General features: G+C 37.4%; 1 protein-coding gene and 1 long non-coding RNA gene across 2 annotated transcripts in view; one reads left to right on the top strand and one right to left on the bottom strand.

Moving 5' to 3' along the window:
- On the top strand, positions 1–1,126 carry LOC105537919. Its single transcript, XR_001005800.1, has 3 exons — positions 1–430; positions 688–730; positions 927–1,126. It is a non-coding gene; the product is annotated as an uncharacterized LOC105537919 (long non-coding RNA).
- A 1,805-nt stretch (positions 1,127–2,931) lies between these two features.
- The window catches only part of PRSS12 (protease, serine, 12 (neurotrypsin, motopsin)), a gene marked incomplete at its 5' end in the record, with an annotated part of 72,926 nt that continues 54,360 nt past the window's right edge, over positions 2,932–21,497 (bottom strand). Inside the window, 5 exons of the mRNA XM_011977613.1 lie at positions 2,932–3,625; positions 4,179–4,459; positions 16,381–16,503; positions 17,224–17,302; positions 20,527–20,732. Of these exons, the coding sequence (XP_011833003.1) occupies positions 3,318–3,625; positions 4,179–4,459; positions 16,381–16,503; positions 17,224–17,302; positions 20,527–20,732 (997 nt within the window). The remainder of the gene's footprint in view (positions 3,626–4,178; positions 4,460–16,380; positions 16,504–17,223; positions 17,303–20,526; positions 20,733–21,497) is intronic.

Below are 21,497 nucleotides of genomic sequence, written 5' to 3'. Positions count from 1 at the left end.
GGAATAGCGTCATCAGTTCTATAAGAGAGCGTGTGCCGAAGGCCTCAGCCTTTCATGTTCGGGAAGCGTCGGGGTTAGGTGGAAGTACCTAGTTGTCTTTCGTACGTTAAAATGATAATTGGGCTGAAACTTACTGCCTTACCTAAAAGGCAGCGCAGTCAGGATATTGGTAGGTCGGGGGGCAGCTTTGGAAACCCGTAAGTTTACAAGCATGCGCGGATTTGAGTGCTCATTAGGTCGCGGGGCGGCCACGTGCAGCCCTGGACCCTGAATCCCGGCGTGCGTGGGCCGTGGGCCCTCGGGGAAAGGTTCTGTGCGCCCGGGGACTCCGGTGAATCCTGTTTCGCTGTCGGTGTCATGTGGCCATCTTGAGTCTACTCTGTCGCTCTTGTGCCATAGCACCCCGAGAACCGTCAGTTTGAGCCAGATGGTGAGTAAATAACCTGTAGCAGTTTGCTTGCTGGTTAATTCTGGATTGTGAATCTCCATGTATCTTTGGGACCTGTCAGCTGTGGCAGTCTCCCTTCCTAGCCATGGAAGAGCATATTCTTGTTTATTGGCAAAGCTGTCACCATTTAATTGGTATCAGATTCTGACTTGCACAAGTAACATTATTCACTGCTAAAAACCTGGAGGGTGCCGGATTATTGGGCGAACTTTTCTAAACCGTTGTTCAAATGTTTCTAGGAAGCTGAGCTGAACACATTACGATGGATGATGGAAACATAAGGTACATTTTTTTTTTCATATTCCTGAGTTAATCTGAAACGCCTTAGCGCCAGGACGTTGGAAAGCTAAAGCTGGCCCGTTTTGCTGGCTTTTGTAGTTTAAGAGTTACCACCCAACTGAATTAGCTGATAAGATCTCAGAACAGTGGGGTAAGTACACAGCTCGGAGTTTTATAATGTTTTTTTTTTCTCTTGCAGACTATCAAGAAATCCAAAGTCGTAATGGGCAAAGTCTGTTCAGCATTCGGCAATGGATTTATCTTAGTTGGGGAAACGGTGTTCCAAATAATGTTCTGGAAGTTATCAGGATACCTATTTTGAATATAGGACTGAATTTTTTAAAGTAATACTTAAGGTGGTCCTTGATAATTAAATAAAATGCTTAATTCATGTGGCTACTCATTGTTCCTTGACTGAGTGATTAATAGACGGAAAAGTAGTTAATAGTGAGCAGAATACCTCCTGTTTAATGTTACGCGTTCATGTGGAAGTAGTGTGAATGAGTACAGTTCTAAGGTTATTGCAGCCTTTGTGAAAAATGTAAAATATAAAAATTGCCAGGTTACCCCCAGGGGAGAGAACAGTCTTTTTAAACCATACAAAAATTTAAGGCAGCTATACAAGGTGAAAAATTATGTACTTTATTTACACAGATATGCACAGAACACGTGTATCTTTCAAGTCACAAGACGGTTATAGTAAAAGCATGTTTATATGAACCATGTATTCTTCAGAATTGAGCAAATTGCAGGCTGTTTACTGCCTTTTAGGTTTGTCGGTCCCTGATCTACTTGAAACATTGATGTTGCTTGCTCCAGCACTGTAGTTTAATTATAAGGGCAGCCCGTGAGAAAGTTTCAATAGACACTTTTCTCACCTATATTGCACGTTTTTCTGAAGCCCTTGTGCAAGTGTGTGTGCCATATGTAGCTCTATTTACATATAAACGCTTCTTTAAAAGTTTATCAAAATCATGAGTTTTTACAAAAGTTTTTAATGCTCTTCTGCATTATATGCAGCATTTCAAATCTGCAAAATAGTAAAACTATAAAGCACCTTTAGATTTGCACCAGTTATTACAGAAATGGGCATTTGTGAAAAGGATGTAATTTGACGTAGAAGGGTAAAGTCCTTTAATGACTGGCATTCAAGAGGATTACTTAAAACCATCCGAAAGTTCATGCTAACCTTTTACCTATATTTATACAACTTGGGACCTGGGGAAGGATCTATGACATTGAAGTATCTTGAGTGTGCCTTTTAAATTTGAGCATTACTGCTAAGAATGTTCTGTAAAGGTGCATAGTTAAGCAGCTATCCCTTAACTCAGAGAAATAGCCACAGAGAAACCAGTCCTTCAGGTGGGAGAACCATGGGGGAAAAATCCAGCATTGGGACTCCTTTTTGTGGAGTTTGGAATCAGTGTTTCACCAACGACTCACTTTGAGGCAAGCCTGTTTTCCCCTATTTGAAAACAAGGGCTGCTACTGAAAGATCCTACTGGCCTTTTGCAACTTGTCAGTGATGTTCAAAGCTGCCTAATGCGGTGCCTGGCATATGTTATAACTGCTGTATGCATTAAAACAATTGAAAAGATATTAGAACTTTTCAGTGTATAGGCCAGGAAAGCATTTTGACTAGCATATTTTAAGATTGAATTGTATCAGGTTGGTCTTGGGGAAACCTGCAAGTATAAGTCAGTTACAGGGAAGTGTCAGTAGGTGGCACTCTTACATCATGGTCGGGGAACGTGGACTATGATGCTAACTAAGGAAGAGTTAACATTTAATTCTAAGTTAAATCTGAAGTGCTTGTTAAAAGCAAATATAGTAGATATGTTAAATGTGTTGGATAAACTAGGTTGTATGTCCAACTGGCATTTTGTTACCAGAAATCCTTTCAAATCTTGCTAGTTTATATACACTGTAGGTAAAGTATTTTTATCTTATGGTTTCTGAAGCACTTGGTACTCAACAAGGATACCTGTTTCCAAATATCAGATCACTTTGAGAATATATTGTGACAGGCAAATGTCCTTGAGGCTTACTACTCCTATTCAGGCCTAAAAGTTGGTAGTGGAATTCCTTAACCATTGATTTCCTCACTTGGCAAAGGCTACAGAGAAGATGATTTCTTGTCAAGTATTTTGAAAAGCTCTAAGCATAAATATGCTACTCTTATGAGTGTAGTAAAGGGTACCGCATTTATGTCAAATGTGGGTATTTAATATGAATTCAGACACCACTGATTAACTTATAAGGGGTTCTCAATTCAGTTGTAAAAATGATCTTTTGTGAAATCAGCATAGAATGATTCTGAGAAATAAGGATAGATTAAGCTTAGAATAAGTCACTCCAGTGAAATTAGGATAGACAACAAAGTTCATTTAAGGATTGTCACTTCCACTACACTGAGGTCTCTGAAAATGTTCACAAATTCTCAAAAGCAACAGGGGGTGCACAATTTTTTACCACAACCCAAAGCAAAAACGTGGATCTCCCCATTTGTTGTCATCTCTGCTGAGTGCTAATAGTGGGGATTCAAAGTTTTCCATCTGTTTAAATGCTGCTTTGAAGTTTCCATGAAGAATTACAGTTTGGTGACACTTTTTATCCAAGGTACAAAGGCTGAGACTTTGGTATAAACACCAGGAGAATCCTTGACTCCACAGCCATACCCCCAGGAGGTCACCCCATACACTGCCCAGCTCTCTCCGGGCCGTTCACACATGAGTGGTCCTCCGCTGTCTCCCTGGCAGCTGTCCACGCGTTTGTGTTCATGGAGGTTTCCAGCACAGAGCATTCTCCCTGTAAACCGACCCTTATAACGTTCTTCACAAAACCTCTTAGGAAGTAAGGGAATGGCTGCTTGTTGTAGTGTTCTTGAATAGGCTCGTCCTACTCAGACCAAACATCTGATTAGTGGCATTCCGGATAACCATCACAACATTTAACAGTTACCGAGCATGTAATAGTCATGAAAATAAAATCCCTGTTGTGGCATTAGTATAGTTTAAAATGAGCAATGACTGGTATTTTTAATGTTGACACAATCTTAACCTTTACTTCTCAGTACTGAATTGTCTGAGGAATAATGAATAACATCTATGGATTTTTAGAGTAAGGTGACCTAAAGAAAGCACATTTGTGTAGGCATTCATATTTGAATTCTGTATATCAAAAAGCATAGAATGCATTCATGCTGGTTTCACATTAGCACATCAATTCATGTCTACTTCACTGAATTAAACTGAGTTCTCAGTTTATGCTAAAGTTCTCAGAACCAACAATATCTACAGAATATAAGTCTCGATTACATGCATGCATTTCACACTAAGCAAAATTTCTCCAAATAAGTGAACCCATTTAAGATCTTACTGCCCATTGCACACCCAAATATGTGGATAATACCAGAGAAAAGTCCCTGCTTTTTTTTTCGATTGTGCCTTACCTGTGTCACCCCATCCTGTTATGTAACAGTTGGATGCTGTTTTCTGTGGCCTCTCTCTCCAGAATGGTAAACAGGCTGGCAAAACGTGGCTGCTGAATCTGGCACACTGCTCTTCTGGTCCTTGTAATCTAACCAGGGCTATGTCATAATCACTGCTGTCGGGTCGATACTCTCGATGAATCACAATCTGTTGAACTCCAATTTCTTCCTCAAACTCCTCTGGTACCAGAGTATGGTAATCGCCAACCCTAACAGCATAGTTCCTAGTGCTGTTGCCATACCTGAGAGGCAGAGAGTACTAATGAGAGATTTGCTTCAGATACTGAAAATTACTGATTGTCAAGAAGGAAGACTAATGAAGATACAAGCCTTTCTTCCAAATCATCAGCCCCTTTTGTAAATTCAACCTTTCTTTCCATTTATCTGACCCACCATTCCTGATCCTCTACTGTGAACCCATTGTCATAACCTCTTGTCTTCATTTCACTGTGTAATCTGTTCTCCAAGAAGGAGCAAATGTGGAGGATGAGTGGAAAATAAAGACTAATCATTAACCTGTCATTTCCCGAATGAAAGGGATCAAAACTGGAATAGGTCAAAATTATTGTCCTGTGTTTGCCATTTTTGTTGCTCTGTTATTTCCAAGATTGTTAGTTTGTCATGAAGTTCTGTGAGGGCAGAAACTAACTTTGTGTCCATCAAAGTACTTAGTACAGTCCACTTCACTCCTGCAAGGTGGACGTAAACTCCTTCCTTTCCTCTAAAGTGAATGCAAACCCAAACTATACTTTCAGATCAACATATATTCATTCTATCCTTTCCTCTCTTTTAAATCTTTATTCAGATGTCACCTCAATGAAGACTACTTTGACACCCTCATATTTAAAATTGCAACCCATCTTTCTTTGTTCTCCCATCATTGAACACTCCCAATGTCATTCATCTGCTCGACTTTTCCTCTTTTTTAAGCATCACTTTCTAACAAAACTATCTAGTTTACTATTTATTGCATTTATTCTCCTCCCTGCTTGAGTCAAAGCTATTCCAGGTCAGAGGTATCTTTGTTGTGTTCACGGATTAAAACACCTAGAATAGCGTTGTGCCTTTAGGAATGCAAAAAAATGGTTGATTTAAATTAGTGAATGTGTATTGTTAATATATACTTTTTTCCATATTCCATTAAAATAGAAACAATATTTATCAGATGGATAGTTCTCAGTCCATTTTTCAACCATCATACTTTAATTCTGATACTGAACCCACCTAAAGCAGGGTTTCTCAACCTCAAAACCTATTAACATTTTGGACCAGGTAATTCTCTGTTGTGAGGGCTGTCCTGTGCGTTATAGTGTGTTTAAAAGCATCCCTGGCCCCTATTCACTAGATGCCACTGGTACATGGTACACATACCCTCCATCCCCAGTTGTGATTACCAAAACTGTCTCCAGACATAGTCACATGTTCCCTGTTAAGCAAACTGCCCCCATTTGAGAACCTCTGACCTAGAATGTATGACACAACCCATCAACCCATCTCCTAGTTACTACCTCTTTTTCACGGAAGACTAGAGCACCATGCTCATTGCATCCCACTACTTAGAACATTCTTATAAGACTTAATTTCCAATAACTTTTCCTTTGTAGTTCCTTGACTTAGTCATCTGCAATGAGTGCATTCTCCACCTCATCTCAGCCATCCACTTACAATGTAAGACCTAGACTTTGTATTCACCAGATAACCACACACCTCTGAAATCTTGATTTCATACATACCATATTTCTGCCTTCCGTTTTTACAGCGCTAAAATCCTTCAAACCCATTGGACTTCTATCCTTTGGCCCCACTATTTTTTCATTTCAATCTTTTATGACTTCCTTTATTATCTGGCTTGGATTCCACCATCTGCCCATTACAACAATCACTCTTGCAAAACTACCCTGCTTGTTTGTCTTTTACCTGCCAAAACTCCAGCCCTTGTTTCATCAACTCTACCTATTTTGTGCTGGCATCTAACTGTTAAAGGGGGAAAGCATGCATATAACAACTGTCACCTTATTTTATTTTATTTTTTTTTTAACCAAAACTTGGGTCTTTTATTGTTTACAAGACGTGTACTTGAATGTGAACTTAGAAGAGTTGGTATTCAGAAGCTTGGCATTTTCTAGTGTCTATTTAAAATAAAACTTCCCACTTCTATAAAATTACTGGAGGTTATGAGATGCCTCAATATTCTAATATCCTTAAGTAGGGCTCTGACCATCTTATATATATAATTAACTGTCAGTGCTCAAAAACTAAACAGTGCAATAAAGATGATTTGGCTTATACAGCCACCTACTATTGATCTTTAATATTAATAGTTTGTGATTTATTGAGACTCAATCTTAAATCATCACGTATCTTTAAAGTTCAGAGGCTTTTTAATATATTGTGCCTAAAGTATATGCTTTTATAGCTTCCTTGAAAATTTAAGTAAAATTTAGGATTATTTCACATACTGAAACTGTAAAAAGTAATAGGTATGGAGAGTAATCAAGTACTTATTCTCACTTCTACTTTCTGTGTGCTAATAATATTGCTAGTATATTCAGTAAATTTTATTAACAGTATACGTATTTAAAGTAAAACCCCAAGTGATGTAACACTTTTCCCACAAGAATTATTGTAAATACACCCTTGAAAGTACTGCTGAAATGTTGCATTTATCTTTTTAATGGAATTTAAGAAATTATCTAGAGCTGTAGTGTCCGATATGGTAGCCACTAGCTAACTGTGGTTATTGCAGCACTTGAAATATGGTTAGTACGAATTAAGATGTGCTGAAAGTACAAAATACACAGAATTTTGAATACTTAGTATGAAAAAAATACTAAAATATTGTCCCTATAGATAATAAGAATATTAAATATCTCAATTTTTCTATTAGTTACGTTTTGCAATGATAATATTTGAGATATACTAGGTTAAATATATTATTTAAAATAATTTGACCTGTTTGAGTTTTTATCTTTTTTATCTTTTTTTTTCTTTGAGACAGGAATTCACTCTGTTTTAAGTCTTATTGCAACAATATTTTCCATTCTGTAAGAAACAGCTGTGATGCTTGGCTAAAATAATCTTTGCAGCTAAACTGGCTGTTTAAATCTATTCCGCAATATCTATAAAAATTGAGTCTTCAACCAGTAAGCAAAGAAACAGGACATTACTACCACGGGCAATTTATTTTTAAAATAATATCAGTGTTAAAAGCCCTGGGCAATCTTGCCTTAGTATGTCATTTCATGCCAAGACTATTGCAACAGTCGCCTGAATGGCCTTGCTGCTTCAAGTTTTAACTTTTTCAACCCATCCCTCATGCTGCCACCAGAGTGATGTTTCTGCCTGATAATATAACTGCTTCTGAGTACCCTTCAGGGGATCCCCAATCTATGTGAAATTCAAATTCCTTAAATGATACACAAATCCATCTAAGAACTGGTCCTTGGTCCCCTCTCTGACACCAGTCTGGCCCCTGTGCTCCTGTCATTTAAACCGTTTGAAGAGTTGTCTTACAAACCTGTCATTATCCAAACTATGTGCAATGTTGTTTCCCTCATCCCCTCTATCCTAATATGGCAAAAACTGGTTTTGTCCTGTTCAAGTCAGAGATCTCCTAGGAGGCTCCTCCTAATCCTCTGTTCTCCTGAAAGCTAGCCAATCCTTTTGAACACTCTCAATGCACATGTAACAGTTTCTAGGACTTAATTAAAGGCTCCTCAAGGGCAAGGACCATGTCATGATCACTGCTGTATCCTTAGCACCCAGCAAAGTGCTTGGCACAGAGAAATGTATATTGAATGAGTTATTTTGAAAGACATTCATGTCCTCATACATACACTCTCATCCCTAACTTACTGAAATTAAAAAGAGATCTTACCAATTACCATATTATAACAAAACTATCAAAAAAAGTTTCTATTTCATATAAAAATCTCCATGAAAATCCAATGTTCTTGTTAATGCTGGCTGTTCATCAGAATCACTTATACCACTTTAAAAAATATAAATGCCCAAGCCATACAATCTCTGAGAATATAAATTAATACAGCTGGTGTAGGATCATAGGTGGTTCAGATACACAGTCAGACTTGGGAACCACTGAACCAAAGACTCAAAAGTGTGGGCATAACTCCTGCCCATACATGCCCAGAATTTCACTGAAGCAAGCATCCTAAGAGATTACTAATAGATACCAAAATGCAAAAAGCATACATGTTCCATACATACACTGTGTTCTTGGATCAAGTAGATTTTGGCAGGTAAACACCAGAATTTGTATGCTCACCAATCAGCAGTTAACATTAAACTGAGAATAAAAATATTTACCTAACAAAAAAGGCAAACAGCACCATTCTTGTCAAAATGAAGTTCTTTGTTAGTTCATATGTATATATGGAATACACACACGTTTTTTTATTTTCTTTTTTGAGACAAGGGTTCACTCTGTTGCCCAGGCTGGAGTGCAGTGGTGCGATCATGGCTCACTGCGAGCCTTGATCTCCTAGGCTCAAGCCATCCTCCTGCCTCAGCCACTCAAGCAGCTGGGACCACAAGTGCATGCCACCATGCTCAACTAATTTTCAAAAATTATTTTTTGTAGAAATAGGGTCTCACTATGTTACCTAGCTTGGCCTCAAACTCCTGGGCTCAAGCGATCTGCTTGCCTTGGCCTCCCGAGGTGCTGAGATTATAGGTACTGCACCCTGCCAGTACCTATACTTTTAAAGTTGTCCTAATTTAGGGAAATGTACCAGCTAAACCTAAGCATGGAGTCTCACACTCCTTTAACTCCAATTATTCTTAGAATATACTTTGTGCTTAGAATTTGAAGAGCATCTGACACAAGATTGGAATAGTTTTCCAACTAAATTTTTGTCTTCTAGTGTCACCTCTCCTAGTAGGTATGATTATATGCTTTAGGGATAACACTTTAGCTGAAGTACTCAATATGTGTGTGGACTTCAGAAGTATTTATTATGGTTCTAGGCTTCTCAAGACAACATATAAAGCAATCCTCTTTTGCAATGTATTTTAAGGATTTTCTAGTTGAGCTTTTGTTATTTTGATAGACTTTATTTTATCCAAAAATGCTCCTAAAACAAACATTTCAGGTTTTGGCTGACACATCATTCAGTTGTTTGCTTTGCTGAAATGCCTTCAACTCCCCCTCAAATAAAAATTGGATGAAATTCCCAGACAAGTTTGAGCAAGAGAGGATCTGAGACACAGCAGTTTATTAAAATCCAATGTCCAAGTTTCTCTGAGACTGAGGCTAAAGTAAACAACAACAACAACAAATTACTAGAATTAAAAGTAGAATTAATTCAGGTTGCAGGGTCATATTCTTTGTGTTTGTTCTCTACATGGATTCGTCTCTACAGGAAAACAATATTTTACATCAGGCCATGCACATCTGCTACTACTAAAATCTGTTTTCCCCTCTCTGGATGAAACTCAAAAAGGAGTTGACTAAAGTTGTTTGTGTAAATGGTTCCAATTGCTTACAGAGAAGTAAACCTCAGTAGAATCTTGCATTAGCCCTTGCACATACACAAATACTATGTGTACTACAGAAATAGTTTTAGCATGATTGGTGATACATGTATTACCAAAGACTATGTTCCTAAGAGCTCTGCTCTACCGTATACTATGTCATGAGGAAACAACATTAGGCACCTGACACACTGTGTTCTTAAAAAGTAAGTCCCATTACCTCTGTGGCCATCTCTCTAATTAGAAATCATTTCTAACAATTTCCAGCTACTATTGCATTTGTAGGCAAAAAGTCAATGAGATAAAGTCAGGTAAAAAGTTATATTCTTGAACAAATCCACTTTGGAGTAAAATTACAGAAATAAGAAAGCCTTTGTTTCGGGTACATTTATTCCTGCAAAATCATGTTTGTTATCAGAATAAGCAATTAAAATAAATTAATATTCAGGAACTTTTGCCATAGTTATATTGCTGCACCACAATAGACACACAAGGTCATTTCATGGTACTTGTAGTTACAATCTAGAATAGAAAGCAAAAATTAGCAATTTATATTATGTAAGATTCACAAGCCAGCTACAAAAGAACTTAATTTATTGAAGTTTCCACTTCAAATTGCCAACGGGATACTGCGTTCCATGTGTATTGCATTAACATTAACGAAACTGTGAAAAATGAGATAGAAAGCCTTTAAATGGTGATTTACCAACTACTTCAGGTGCACTTGTTACACTGGCATGGAAATGTGTGAAAGCCGTGAGGGAATAAGAATTGAGTTACGAAAACTTTGCCAGCCTTCAAATAAAGTACCCTTAAAGAGACTACTCCATATGAAATGAGTGTAACTGAGGCTGCTGGCATTATGGCATTAATGTGGCAGAGTGGAATTATGGCATTTTGATCTCATCCTCATCAGGCCATCATTCCTAGATTCTTCTGATAAAAAGATTATATACAAGAGTGATTATGCTATGAAGGCAAGCAAATAAACATAAAAAGTTCTCATCCTGTGTAATAAAATAACACAAGTAGTAATAACAATCTATGCCTTATTGTCCACACTAGCCTATATCACTGCAATAATTCGGTACCAAGGAAGCTCTGATGAACAAGAAATCTTTAGGTGTACAGAAGACCAGGAGTTGATAAAGCAATGGAAATGTCAAAAGGGGTTGAGGGGAAGCTAATTTCAAAATATGAAATCCAGTTTCCCTACCCATAGGCCTTATATTAAACTAAGGTATCTTTCACCTGGCATCTAAAAGGACAAGAACCTCAGAGCCCTACTACATTGCTTCTATATTACAGTCTCTATTTTGCAAATTTCAGTGTTTCTGATGATGAAAGGAGGATTTGTTTTAAGCAAAATCCCTAAATCCTGGAAAACAAAATTTGGAGCTTGTTCTAATCACTAGTAACTAGCTGTGTGCCTTTTAATGAACTTACTTCAATAAAAATGTGAGCTGTAGCCTCCTTAGGCGCTTCAAACAGGAAGTCTATGAAATCCGGCAAAGGTTAAAGACCAAGTCAGAAGGATATATAACACATTTGCAAAGCAGTTTTTTCCCTACTCACATTAAAAGAATCTTGTATTATAGCCAAAGCGTATCAAAATGCTGCATATCATAATCTGCTCCTCTGCTCTTTAATCAACTATTTTTATCTTAAACTGTGCAAATAATGAGAAGAAATTCCAAATGACATATGGAAGGAATTATCTGTTGATCTAGGTTTAAAAATATCACCATCCTCTAAACAATCCAACATTCTTAAATATAGTCACTATCTGGCAACTGAGCCACCACTTTCATCATGCAATAATCATTTAGAGTATCTACTATGTGCCAAGTCATACACTAGACACTTGGTGTATAAACACAAATGAGACGATTATTGACTTTCAGCAATAATCTAGACAGAGCAGGCCAAAGGAGAAATAATGACACGTAAACAAATAAATCCAACAATAACAACAACAACCACAAAAAAGAGCCCGTCCAGGGAACCCAAAAGTTAAAGTTTGTAACCTCAAGTGCAACTTTTGAGCAATCTTCCTACTTTAATACTTTAAGCCTTGAACTCCTATGACTGTAACTTTTGGCTGAAATTTGAAAGACAAGAAATCTTGAATAACAGGAAGATAATAGATTATTTTGCTTAAATTCAAAGCCCCAAAATAGGCGTCTTCAAGTTCTTTGCAGTTTTATACCTTATTCTTCTCCATTAGTAAGTGAAATAAAATCATCCTCAGTTCCCTAGTTTCACTAATACAATCTTCAATTCTTGCCTTTAAACTCCAACATAAAAATAGCCAATGTTTGTTTTGAATTTTACAGTTTAAAAACTTGTTTCAAATACTTTGCAGATCATTTGTTTTTCACTGTAGAACATTACTATCTTCATTTTACAGATGTAAAATGAAGTAACCTGAGACTCCAAGAGGTTAAATAATTTCCGCAAAGTTAAACAATTAACAATTGGAAGAGCTAGAATTGTAACCCTGGTCTTGGTGGCCAGATCCAAGTCTCCTTCTGTTGCATTGTACCAGGCTCTACTGATTGCTAACAGCCTCTCTACCTTCACTCCCTCCTTTCCTTTTTGCCTATTTCTATTATTACGATAATCTTACAACTGGTCTCCCTCCAGTATAAAAGTATAAAATTAGGTCCCTTCCTCACAGTCCCTCCAGTTCCTGCTTAAATCATTTGGTAACACAGACCAATTTGCCAGAAAAAGGCATATAAGTACAAACATATACAAAGATTTTTTAACATAATGTCAAGCCCATTCACAGATGCCTCCCTAGATTAATAACTTTGCCTTACCCCCTCAGATATATGACATAAATCTCCAAATGACTCATCTCCTAAAACTCTTCCTTGATCATCTTTCAAGGCTCAAAACTTTAGTGGTTTCCCACTGCCTAGTAAATGAAAGAGAAATTCATAACCCTGACATCCCAGGCTATTCTTGTCTCTCTCTTCTAAGTTCACTAACAAACCCCAGATCCTGTATTCTAGGTAGTAATTGTTATCCTTCAAACATAGCTTTTGCTTTCTCACCACAGTACTCTAAACATTACATCTTATCTACCACCAGCCTCTACCTACACATGAACCCAACCTCTCTGCTTAAACAGACTCCATAATAGAACTCACTTTTCCTCCCACACATAGCCCATTCCATCTTTGAACTGTCCTAGTGTCAAAGAAATACAAAATAAACAACAGAAAACTCTTTCTTTGTGTTAAAACAAAAATTATCTTATCTCCCTTTAACATTTGTGGTATCTGAAGCAAAAGGCAACAAACCTAATGCAGTCCCACACAATCTTTCCTTTCTGCTTGCCCTTCTTAGAGCACCGTGTCCTTTTCTCATCATGTGGCATGCAGAACTGAGCACAGTTCTCTCTGTTTGATGGAGACAGTGCTTTTCTCCCTGACAGTCACTTGAGCACAGAAAGAATAGCAAGGTTCTTCACTGCTTTGTCTGGACACCGTTCGTCAGTGCTACCCAAGACTGAATTAATTTCATGGGCAACCATATTGTATTGCTGAGTCTTATTAAAGTTGCAGGACACTAAAACCAGTGAGTTTTTCACTTATGCTGTATTTCAGCCGAATTTCCTGGAACTAAAGGCAGCATTTTATTTCATACTTATTCCATATTGCTTGTTAGAATCAGCCTATCAAGATATTTTGCCAGGTGAGGAGAGGAAACTTAGAGGACCAGTCAATAAGTGCAGCAAACCACGATGACACGCGTATACCTATGGAACAAACCTGCACGTTCCACACATGTATTCTGGCTTTTTTTTTTTTTTAGAAGACATTTTAAAAATTTGGTCTTCCCATATATGAAAAAAAAGAGATATTTTGCCATCATGATCCTACCTTCCAACATATTACTTGTCCCTCCCCTTCTTCTGGCACCCAAAAATGTAATCAATTTACCATCATTGTTTTTTTATCAGTTTAGCAATGAATATGTTGAACACGACAAAGATAATTGTCTGGTAATTCCACTTATTCTTCCCCATTATCATTCTTCAACTATCTCTCCTCTAAGCAAGTGGGTCTTAACCTAAGCAACTCCTAGGTCTCATCTGCAAAGATTCAGCAGATTTAGAGCAGGGGCTCAGGAACCTGGAATATTAACAAGCTAAATGGATCTAACGTTGTGGTAAAAATATCTCACTTTAAAAATGGTGCCTTAACTTTTTCTGGTTGTATCAGCAAAGTCAACATCTCCTTCCTCTCTGCTCCTATAACTACATAGTAAACTCTGTAACAGGAAGGATTCTATCTGACTTGTTCGCCACTGTATCTCTAGTACATAGCATGTACCTGAGAATAGTAAGTGCTCGATAATTATTGTTAAGTGAATGAATTAATATGATTTTTATTGTTTATGCCACTCAGGTAACACAGGAATGTGTTAAATCCACTAGTAACAGGTGGACTCTGAAGCTCAATTATATACCCAAATGGCCACTGGTATGTAAAATACAGGTTTGGTGAGGCTGGGAAGGCAAGGCGGGCAGATCACTTGAGGTCAGGAGTACAAGACCAGTCTGGCCAATGTGGTGAAGCCCCGTCTCTATTAAAAATACAAAAATTAGCTGGGCATGATGACACACACCTGTAATCCTAGCTACTCAAGAGGCTAAGGCAGAAGAATCACTTAAACCTGGGGGGTGGAGGTTGCAGTAAGCCACGATCGTGCCATTACACTCCAGCTAGGGCAACAAAGTGAGACTCCGTCTCAAAAAATAATAATAATAATAATAAATAAAATACATATTCTCTGTAGCACCTTGAATGTGGAAGATTACTGCACAAATATTTACTGAAATACAAAAATGGAAGAAAATAGAGATCCTAGGAACAAGGATATATGAGAATTTGGCATATGGCAGACAGCATAATCAGTGGATAAAGACTAGAATATTTAATAAAAAATGCTAGGAAAACTATCCATAAAGAAAAGTATAAGGTTAGGTCCTTTCTTCATACCATATACTATAAACAAAAATAAACTGGAAAAATTAAAATTCTAAATATTAAAAGCAAAACTATAAAGGGTTTTAGCGAAAAAAAAGAGAATAAGGGCAAAGCAAAGATTTTTTAAATAAGAAATACAAAGCTTTTGTAAAACTTTTAAGAAAATTATGACACTTTTAAATATATTAAGATAGTTTTGTAAGAAAAAGACCATAAACAAGTAAAAGGACATGGTCCAGACTAGGAAAAAGTACTTGTAACACCTAACAACAAAGACTTAGCACACAAAACATATCCAAAAATTTAAAAAATCAATTACAAATAGACAAATAGCCCAATACAAAAACAGGTGAAGTATATGAACAAAGAATTCATGAAAGAGGAAGACATTGGTCAGGGAAATACAATTAAAAAGAAACTCTAAAACTTTGTGATTGGCAAAAAATTTAAAATTTTGATAGTCAAGTTTAGCTAGAGTCGTGAGGAAACAGGAACTTACACATTGCTGGGTTATAAACTGACACAACTTCTTCAAAGGATAAATTGGTAGGGCTTGACAAATTGATGGGAATCCATATTCTAGGACCCAGAAAAATGTCCCTATGTGCACACACCCAGTGAGACTGGTATCTGGTTGTTTATTGCAACATTGTTTTCTCTCAATGAAAGAATGGAAAGCAGCTAACTACACAGCAACAGGGGAATAAATAAACTGGTTCAGGCTTTCAATAGCAGTTAAAATTCATACGGCAGTTAAAGTGAATGAACAAATCTGCATGGATGGATTACAAGTACATAATGAAGCAAAGGTATGTACCATATGATATCACATAAGAAAAAATAGAAAAATTTCTGCTTGCAAAAATGTTTCAACAATATGGTACACATTTTTTTTTTTTAAACTTCATTGTGACAATGTTCAAAACACAAAATTAAAATAATACAATGAAACTCAACACATTGCTTTAATAATTATCAATATTTTGACAAGCATTGGTATACATACTTAAATACCAAAATTAATGCTGAGGACAGGGCCATTAACCAAGGCCCACAAAACAGCACTTAACAAAGAGAAAGGAGAGCCGGTTCTACTGCAGGATCTGCCACCATGAGCTCTGTGACTCTGGTGACTCTGCGTGACCTCTCCTCTGAACTGGGAAGACTTCAGAAAGGACTGATAAAATGTTTGGGACAAGATGAAATAATCAGGACTAAACTATAGGAAGCCAAGAATGAAACAGATGCAACCTTTCTCAAAGGTACAAGACACCAAGACTCAAAGGATCAAAAACACTACAACTGCATTCCCTACCCCTCATCATTTATAACTAAGTAATCTAAGGTCTCTTCTACCTCTACAAAGATATAATTTCAGCCTCAGATATGTTCTTGGGGGGAGCACTGACATTGCTGCCTCCTGTCCAAAAACCTCTCTTCTTCTATTCTCCCTAAATCTGGAATTTGCTGTAACACCAGGGTAGCAAGTTGCTTTCTAAGTGCTCTCTTTGCTCCTTGTGTCACTCCCTCATTCCACAGGGCTGCTGGCACAAGCAGAGAAGGCTCATAGCCTGGCTCTGACACCTTGAGTGCTGTAGAGCATGAGGGAATTGGAATAACTGATGAATAGAAGCTACACTGGGTTGTTTGGGAAGGTGGACACATACCTCTTGAAACAATGTGCTGCTGTAAGGACCCAGCAGCTACTCAGGAGCGTAGCCCCGCAGAGGAGCCTGCCATCTCCATGGGATGACTTCAGCCGGAGGGAAACCTGCCAAGGCCAACCACCCCTAAGAAGAAAATGAGCTACACATCAATGTCAGTAAAAGGCAAAAAAGCAAAGGAAAGCACTGGTTAAAGCAATGGCTTTAATAACTTTAATGCCTTGCAGGCGGGGGAAAAGGAAAGCAAAAGGGACTCCAGGATACAATCCCTTCCTACTTTGAGAAGGAGACCCCACAGCTCTGAGCAGGCCTGGCATCAGCAACTCTGAAGATTTGCTTATAGGTATTTGTATAGATCCCACCTACCTGACACTCTTAGAAACAAGTTGTCTTCCTTATAGTTCATGATTTAAAGTGTAATTTCTCTCCTCACTCTACCTCACCTATGCAGTCTGAAGAACTATTTAATAAAGTTTTCCATTAGTAAATTCTACAAACAAAAAACTTAGATTAAACTGAGTCAAGTCTGAAACAAATACATTCTAAATTAAATGACTCTTTGTAGTTAAACACACTTCCAGGTCCCCTGTTAAATTATTTTGTTTGTGCCATGTAACTTTTCAGCAACACATCTAATCTCTTAAATCAGGCTGGTGATATAAGAACATGGTCTATACAAAGTAAACATAGGTCAAAGGACAGTGAAATTATCAGTGAAATCTGAATTTAGTTTAGAAAATAAAATGAGCACAAGTCTCTTACATAACAGAACATCCCCAGTTTGTAACACTCTATGTATATAAATAATTCTGTAATATAAAAAGTATCTTTTGAAGGAACTTTTACCTTAAAGAATTTTTCCCGCCAATGATCCGCTTCTGCCGACGGTGCAGTAATCTCAAGCCACAAACAGATGAGAGGGACTCTGAAGCAGAAATAGGTCATTAATTAAGCTAGCACATTGCTGATGGAGGGGTAAGACGATAACTGACATACTCCACTGATGCTTCCTTCTCTATGTCAAAATGCCTTTTCTCTGCAAATTAGAACTTTTCTTGTAACAAAAATAGCTTTCTCATTTGATTAAACGGCAATAATTTGCAAGTAGACAAGAAACATTATGAGGTTTCCCACTCTTCACCTCTGACGGGTTCATGGGCTGCTGACCGGTTTGACTCTGTCCAGTACTTCATCCTGGTAGGTACCTATATCTCCTGCTGCTGCTATTTTGTGTAAAGTATGGAACAAAATGTATGGAACATTAAACAAAATAAGAGAACTGCAAAGGCAGTAATGGCCTAAATTACTTACTTTCCACACACAACACTCTTCTAAGTCACATATAAAAATGTAACTCAGGGCTGGGCGTGGTGGCTCAAGCCTGTAATCCCAACACTTTGGGAGGCCGAGACGGGCAGATCACAAGGTCAGGAGATCGAGACCATCCTGGCTAACACGGTGAAACCCCGTCTCTACTAAAAAATAAAAAAAAAACTAGCCGGGCGAAGTGGCGGGCGCCTGTAGTCCCAGCTACTCGGGAGGCTGAGGCAGGAAAATGGCGTAACCCCGGGAGGCAGAGCTTGCAGTGAGCTGAGATCCGGCCACTGCACTCCAGCCTGGGCAGCAGAGCAAGACTTCGTCTCCAAAAAAAAAAAAAAAAAAAAAAAAAAAATGTAACTCAGAAGAGCAAAGCACATTCCCAGGCTAGAATTCTGATGTTTTTATGTTTACTTAGCATGTCAACATACGGAAATGGTTTGCTAAGCCAATTTAAGTGGTAAACTATGGTTAAGGCTATACAGGCAAACCTCCCAAGGTAACAGACTTCTGTCAAGAACATACAAAAAAAAAAAGAATTAAATTAGAAATATGTGAAAAGCTGGTATGTGAAAGAAAGGCAAATATAACAGGCATGACTAATTTTTAAAATATTTGAGAAAATAGGAGAATTTATATAGAGGTACTTTGTTTCTTTGGTTAAATATATGTGTATAAAGTACAGATACGTAGTTTTTCTATCTAAGGGGAGGACGGTGGGAATTATGCCAAGAACAGGAAGACCTAATCAACCCTAATGGTCTCCCATAATAACCAGGTAGAAGGGAGCCCAATAGGGAATCAGCAATAGTTATTTCTTGATGGAGAAAGAGGTTCAACAGTGTGTACCAAGATGATTAATTTGCCAAATGATCTCAGAGGTATGCTGTCAAACTTTAACCTTCATCTCTTAGAATATGAGTCCTCTAGATGACACTGCAAATTGTAAGATATTAGAAAAAACATAAGTTTCCAATAATGCTCCAAGTTGGGTCAATGTATATGATGCCAAGGAAAGGAATGATGTAATATTTAAAACAAGCAAAATTTTAAGTTTACATCATTCTGGGGCAAAGAACCAGACTGCAAGAAAGTAAACTCTATTTAAAGTCATACACTATTATTTAAAAATTTTACAAGAAAAACGAAGTTCATTTTTAAAAGGAGACCATCAGATAACCAATAACTAATGGCTTCAGTTTGAATCACCTTATAGATGTCACCAGGTGCTGAGTATCAACATAAAATCAACTGGTTAATATGCCAGATTCTGTAATCTAGCTAGGCTAAGATGAAATCTTTTTACTTGAAATATGGTAGCATTGCCATAACCATGGAAAGGTATCAAAAAGATTATTGCTATAATTCTAGGAAGGCATTAAAAATGAACATATAAATAATGATTTTTTAATGTTTTTCAACTTCTTACAGAATTTCACATAATTCAAAGAATCAGTTATGTCCCATTTGTAATGGTAATTAAAATTATTAAAGGGAATTTAGTAAATTAAGTTATAATCAGAATTCAGGGGGAAAGGGCTGGCCAAGTCATTTGCATATATACATAGATCTATACACACACATATATACACACACATATATATACACATTCATAAATAAAAATATATTTAATATATATATATGAATAGAAAATAAAGTGCAAAGGATTGTAAGTGTTCTTTTCACAATCAGAAGTCCCTCAGACAGCAAAGAATCATATTAACGACATCCAATTCATTTGTTGCATTGTCTTTGGCAGCTATTAAAAGGTGTTAGAAAAAGAGAACGCTCAAATATAGGTGCACCTGATTTTAACAAAATCCAGAGTATCAGAACTATAAACTTTCAATCCAGATAAAGAGGTGACTGTTCTTTTCATAAAATGTACCACAAATTTCTCCAAAATAGCTCATTCTCTCAGTCATTTAAAGAATGTTTCATAAAAATTAAATAGGCTGGGCGCGGTGGCTCACACCTGTAATCCTAGCAGTTCAGGAGACCCAGGTGGGCGGATCACCTGAGGTCAGGAGTTCAACACCAGCCTAGACAACACAGTGAAACCCCCGTCTCTACTAAAAATACAAAAATTAGCTGGGCATGGTGGCAGGTGCCTGTAATCCTAGTTCCTTGGGAGGCTGAGGCAGGAGAATCACTTGAACCCGGGAGGTGGAGGTTGCAGTAAGCCGAGTTGTGCCACTGCACTCAAGCCTCAGTGACAAAGCAAGACTCCATCTCAAAATAAATAAATAGATAAATAATAATAAATGTACACAGAGCTTACAAGAACTCTATTCACTTAAACTATGAAACATTACTGTATCATACGAAAGGATTACTTATCATTTTCCTTAAATTTTTAAATTTCAGAGAATAAAATATACAAAAGATCATTTTCTTTTCGAAATTCATTTTTAAATATCCTTGTTTAAAATATTAGTAAGACTTTAGAAATGCCTTTAATTCATTTCTATATTTTCAGTACTTTCCTTTTTATGAAGTCAATATCAATTCTGGATCTTCAAAGATAGCAACAAGCATGAGAGCTTTATTACATCTAAAAAAGGAAATACAGAAATGGCTAAGAAAGTGAAAAGGGGATGATCCCAGAGATTATAAGGCCCCGTAAATTCACTCCTACCCCTGACCCTTGTTCTACCTGTCAGCCCCACCTAGGCAAGTTTGCCAAGAACTACTGGATCTAAGTAATAGCACAAGACATGGGTCTGTATATGTTCTTGTTGTACTTGATTTCTGTTATCAAAGTACTGCTTATAGTGATAGAGTGGGAATTAGTATTCTTTGACTTGTTTAGGGCTCCAGAAGGTGACTTACCTTTATTACTGTTACCTGAGGCCTTCTTGCCAAAATAATCACAAATAACTCCTGCATCTTCACTGTGGCGGCAGTTGTGTCTTCCAATATCTTGCTTGATACAGTCAGCCAAGGACCTCTCATTTCCTGTGCACTTCACATTATCCACATGGATAGGTCCTTTTCCTTCTCCAAAATAAGCCATGGTTCTTGCTCTGGCAGGACCCCTGAAGATAGAACATTCTTAATGATGTGAAGAATCAGTCAATCATATATCTGAATAAATCACAACATGTATTCAATTTTATTCCTTAATTTTTACATATTAAAATTAGCATCTGCATGTGCTAAAAACCATTTGTTTCATGACTGTTAAAAAAATTAAATTAAAAAGGTAATAATTATACCTTCTCTGTTGTCATACTCCACAGCCACTTTATTATACCACTTACCTCTAATTTAGCTTTTTCTAAGAAACTCACATTTAATGGCACATCAAAAAATCATGATAGTCTTTAACTCTCATTTAAGCAGGAAAAAAATACCTCTAAATTTCCTACCCTCTTAAAGAGTATAATACTCTCTTAATATTGGTATAATATTGTGAAGAAAGCGATGAGATTAAATAATAACCTAAGAGCTAAGAACTGATTTTTTGCCTCCTTTAGAAGAAAAAAAATACAATTTTTTTAGGCCAGGCACGTTGGCTCACGCCTGTAATCCCAACACTTTGGGAGGCCGAGGCGGGCGGATCACCTGAGGTCAGGAGTTCAAGACTAGCCTAGCTAACATGGTGAAACCGTTTCTACTAAAAATACAAAAATTTAGCTGGGCGTGGTGGTGTGTGCTTGTAAGCCCAGCTACTTGGGAGGCTGAGGCCGGAGAATCACTTGAACCCAGGAGGCGGAAGCTGTAGTGAGCCCGAGATCATGCCATTGCACTCCAGCTCGGGCAACAAGAGCAGAACTCTGTCTCAAAATAAATAAATAAAT

The sequence above is a fragment of the Mandrillus leucophaeus genome, unplaced genomic scaffold (assembly GCF_000951045.1).
Source record: "Mandrillus leucophaeus isolate KB7577 unplaced genomic scaffold, Mleu.le_1.0 Scaffold181, whole genome shotgun sequence".
Lineage (NCBI taxonomy): Eukaryota > Metazoa > Chordata > Mammalia > Primates > Cercopithecidae > Mandrillus > Mandrillus leucophaeus.
The sequence above is the reverse complement of the archived record's forward strand: the minus strand, read 5'-3'. Positions and strand labels throughout refer to the sequence as shown.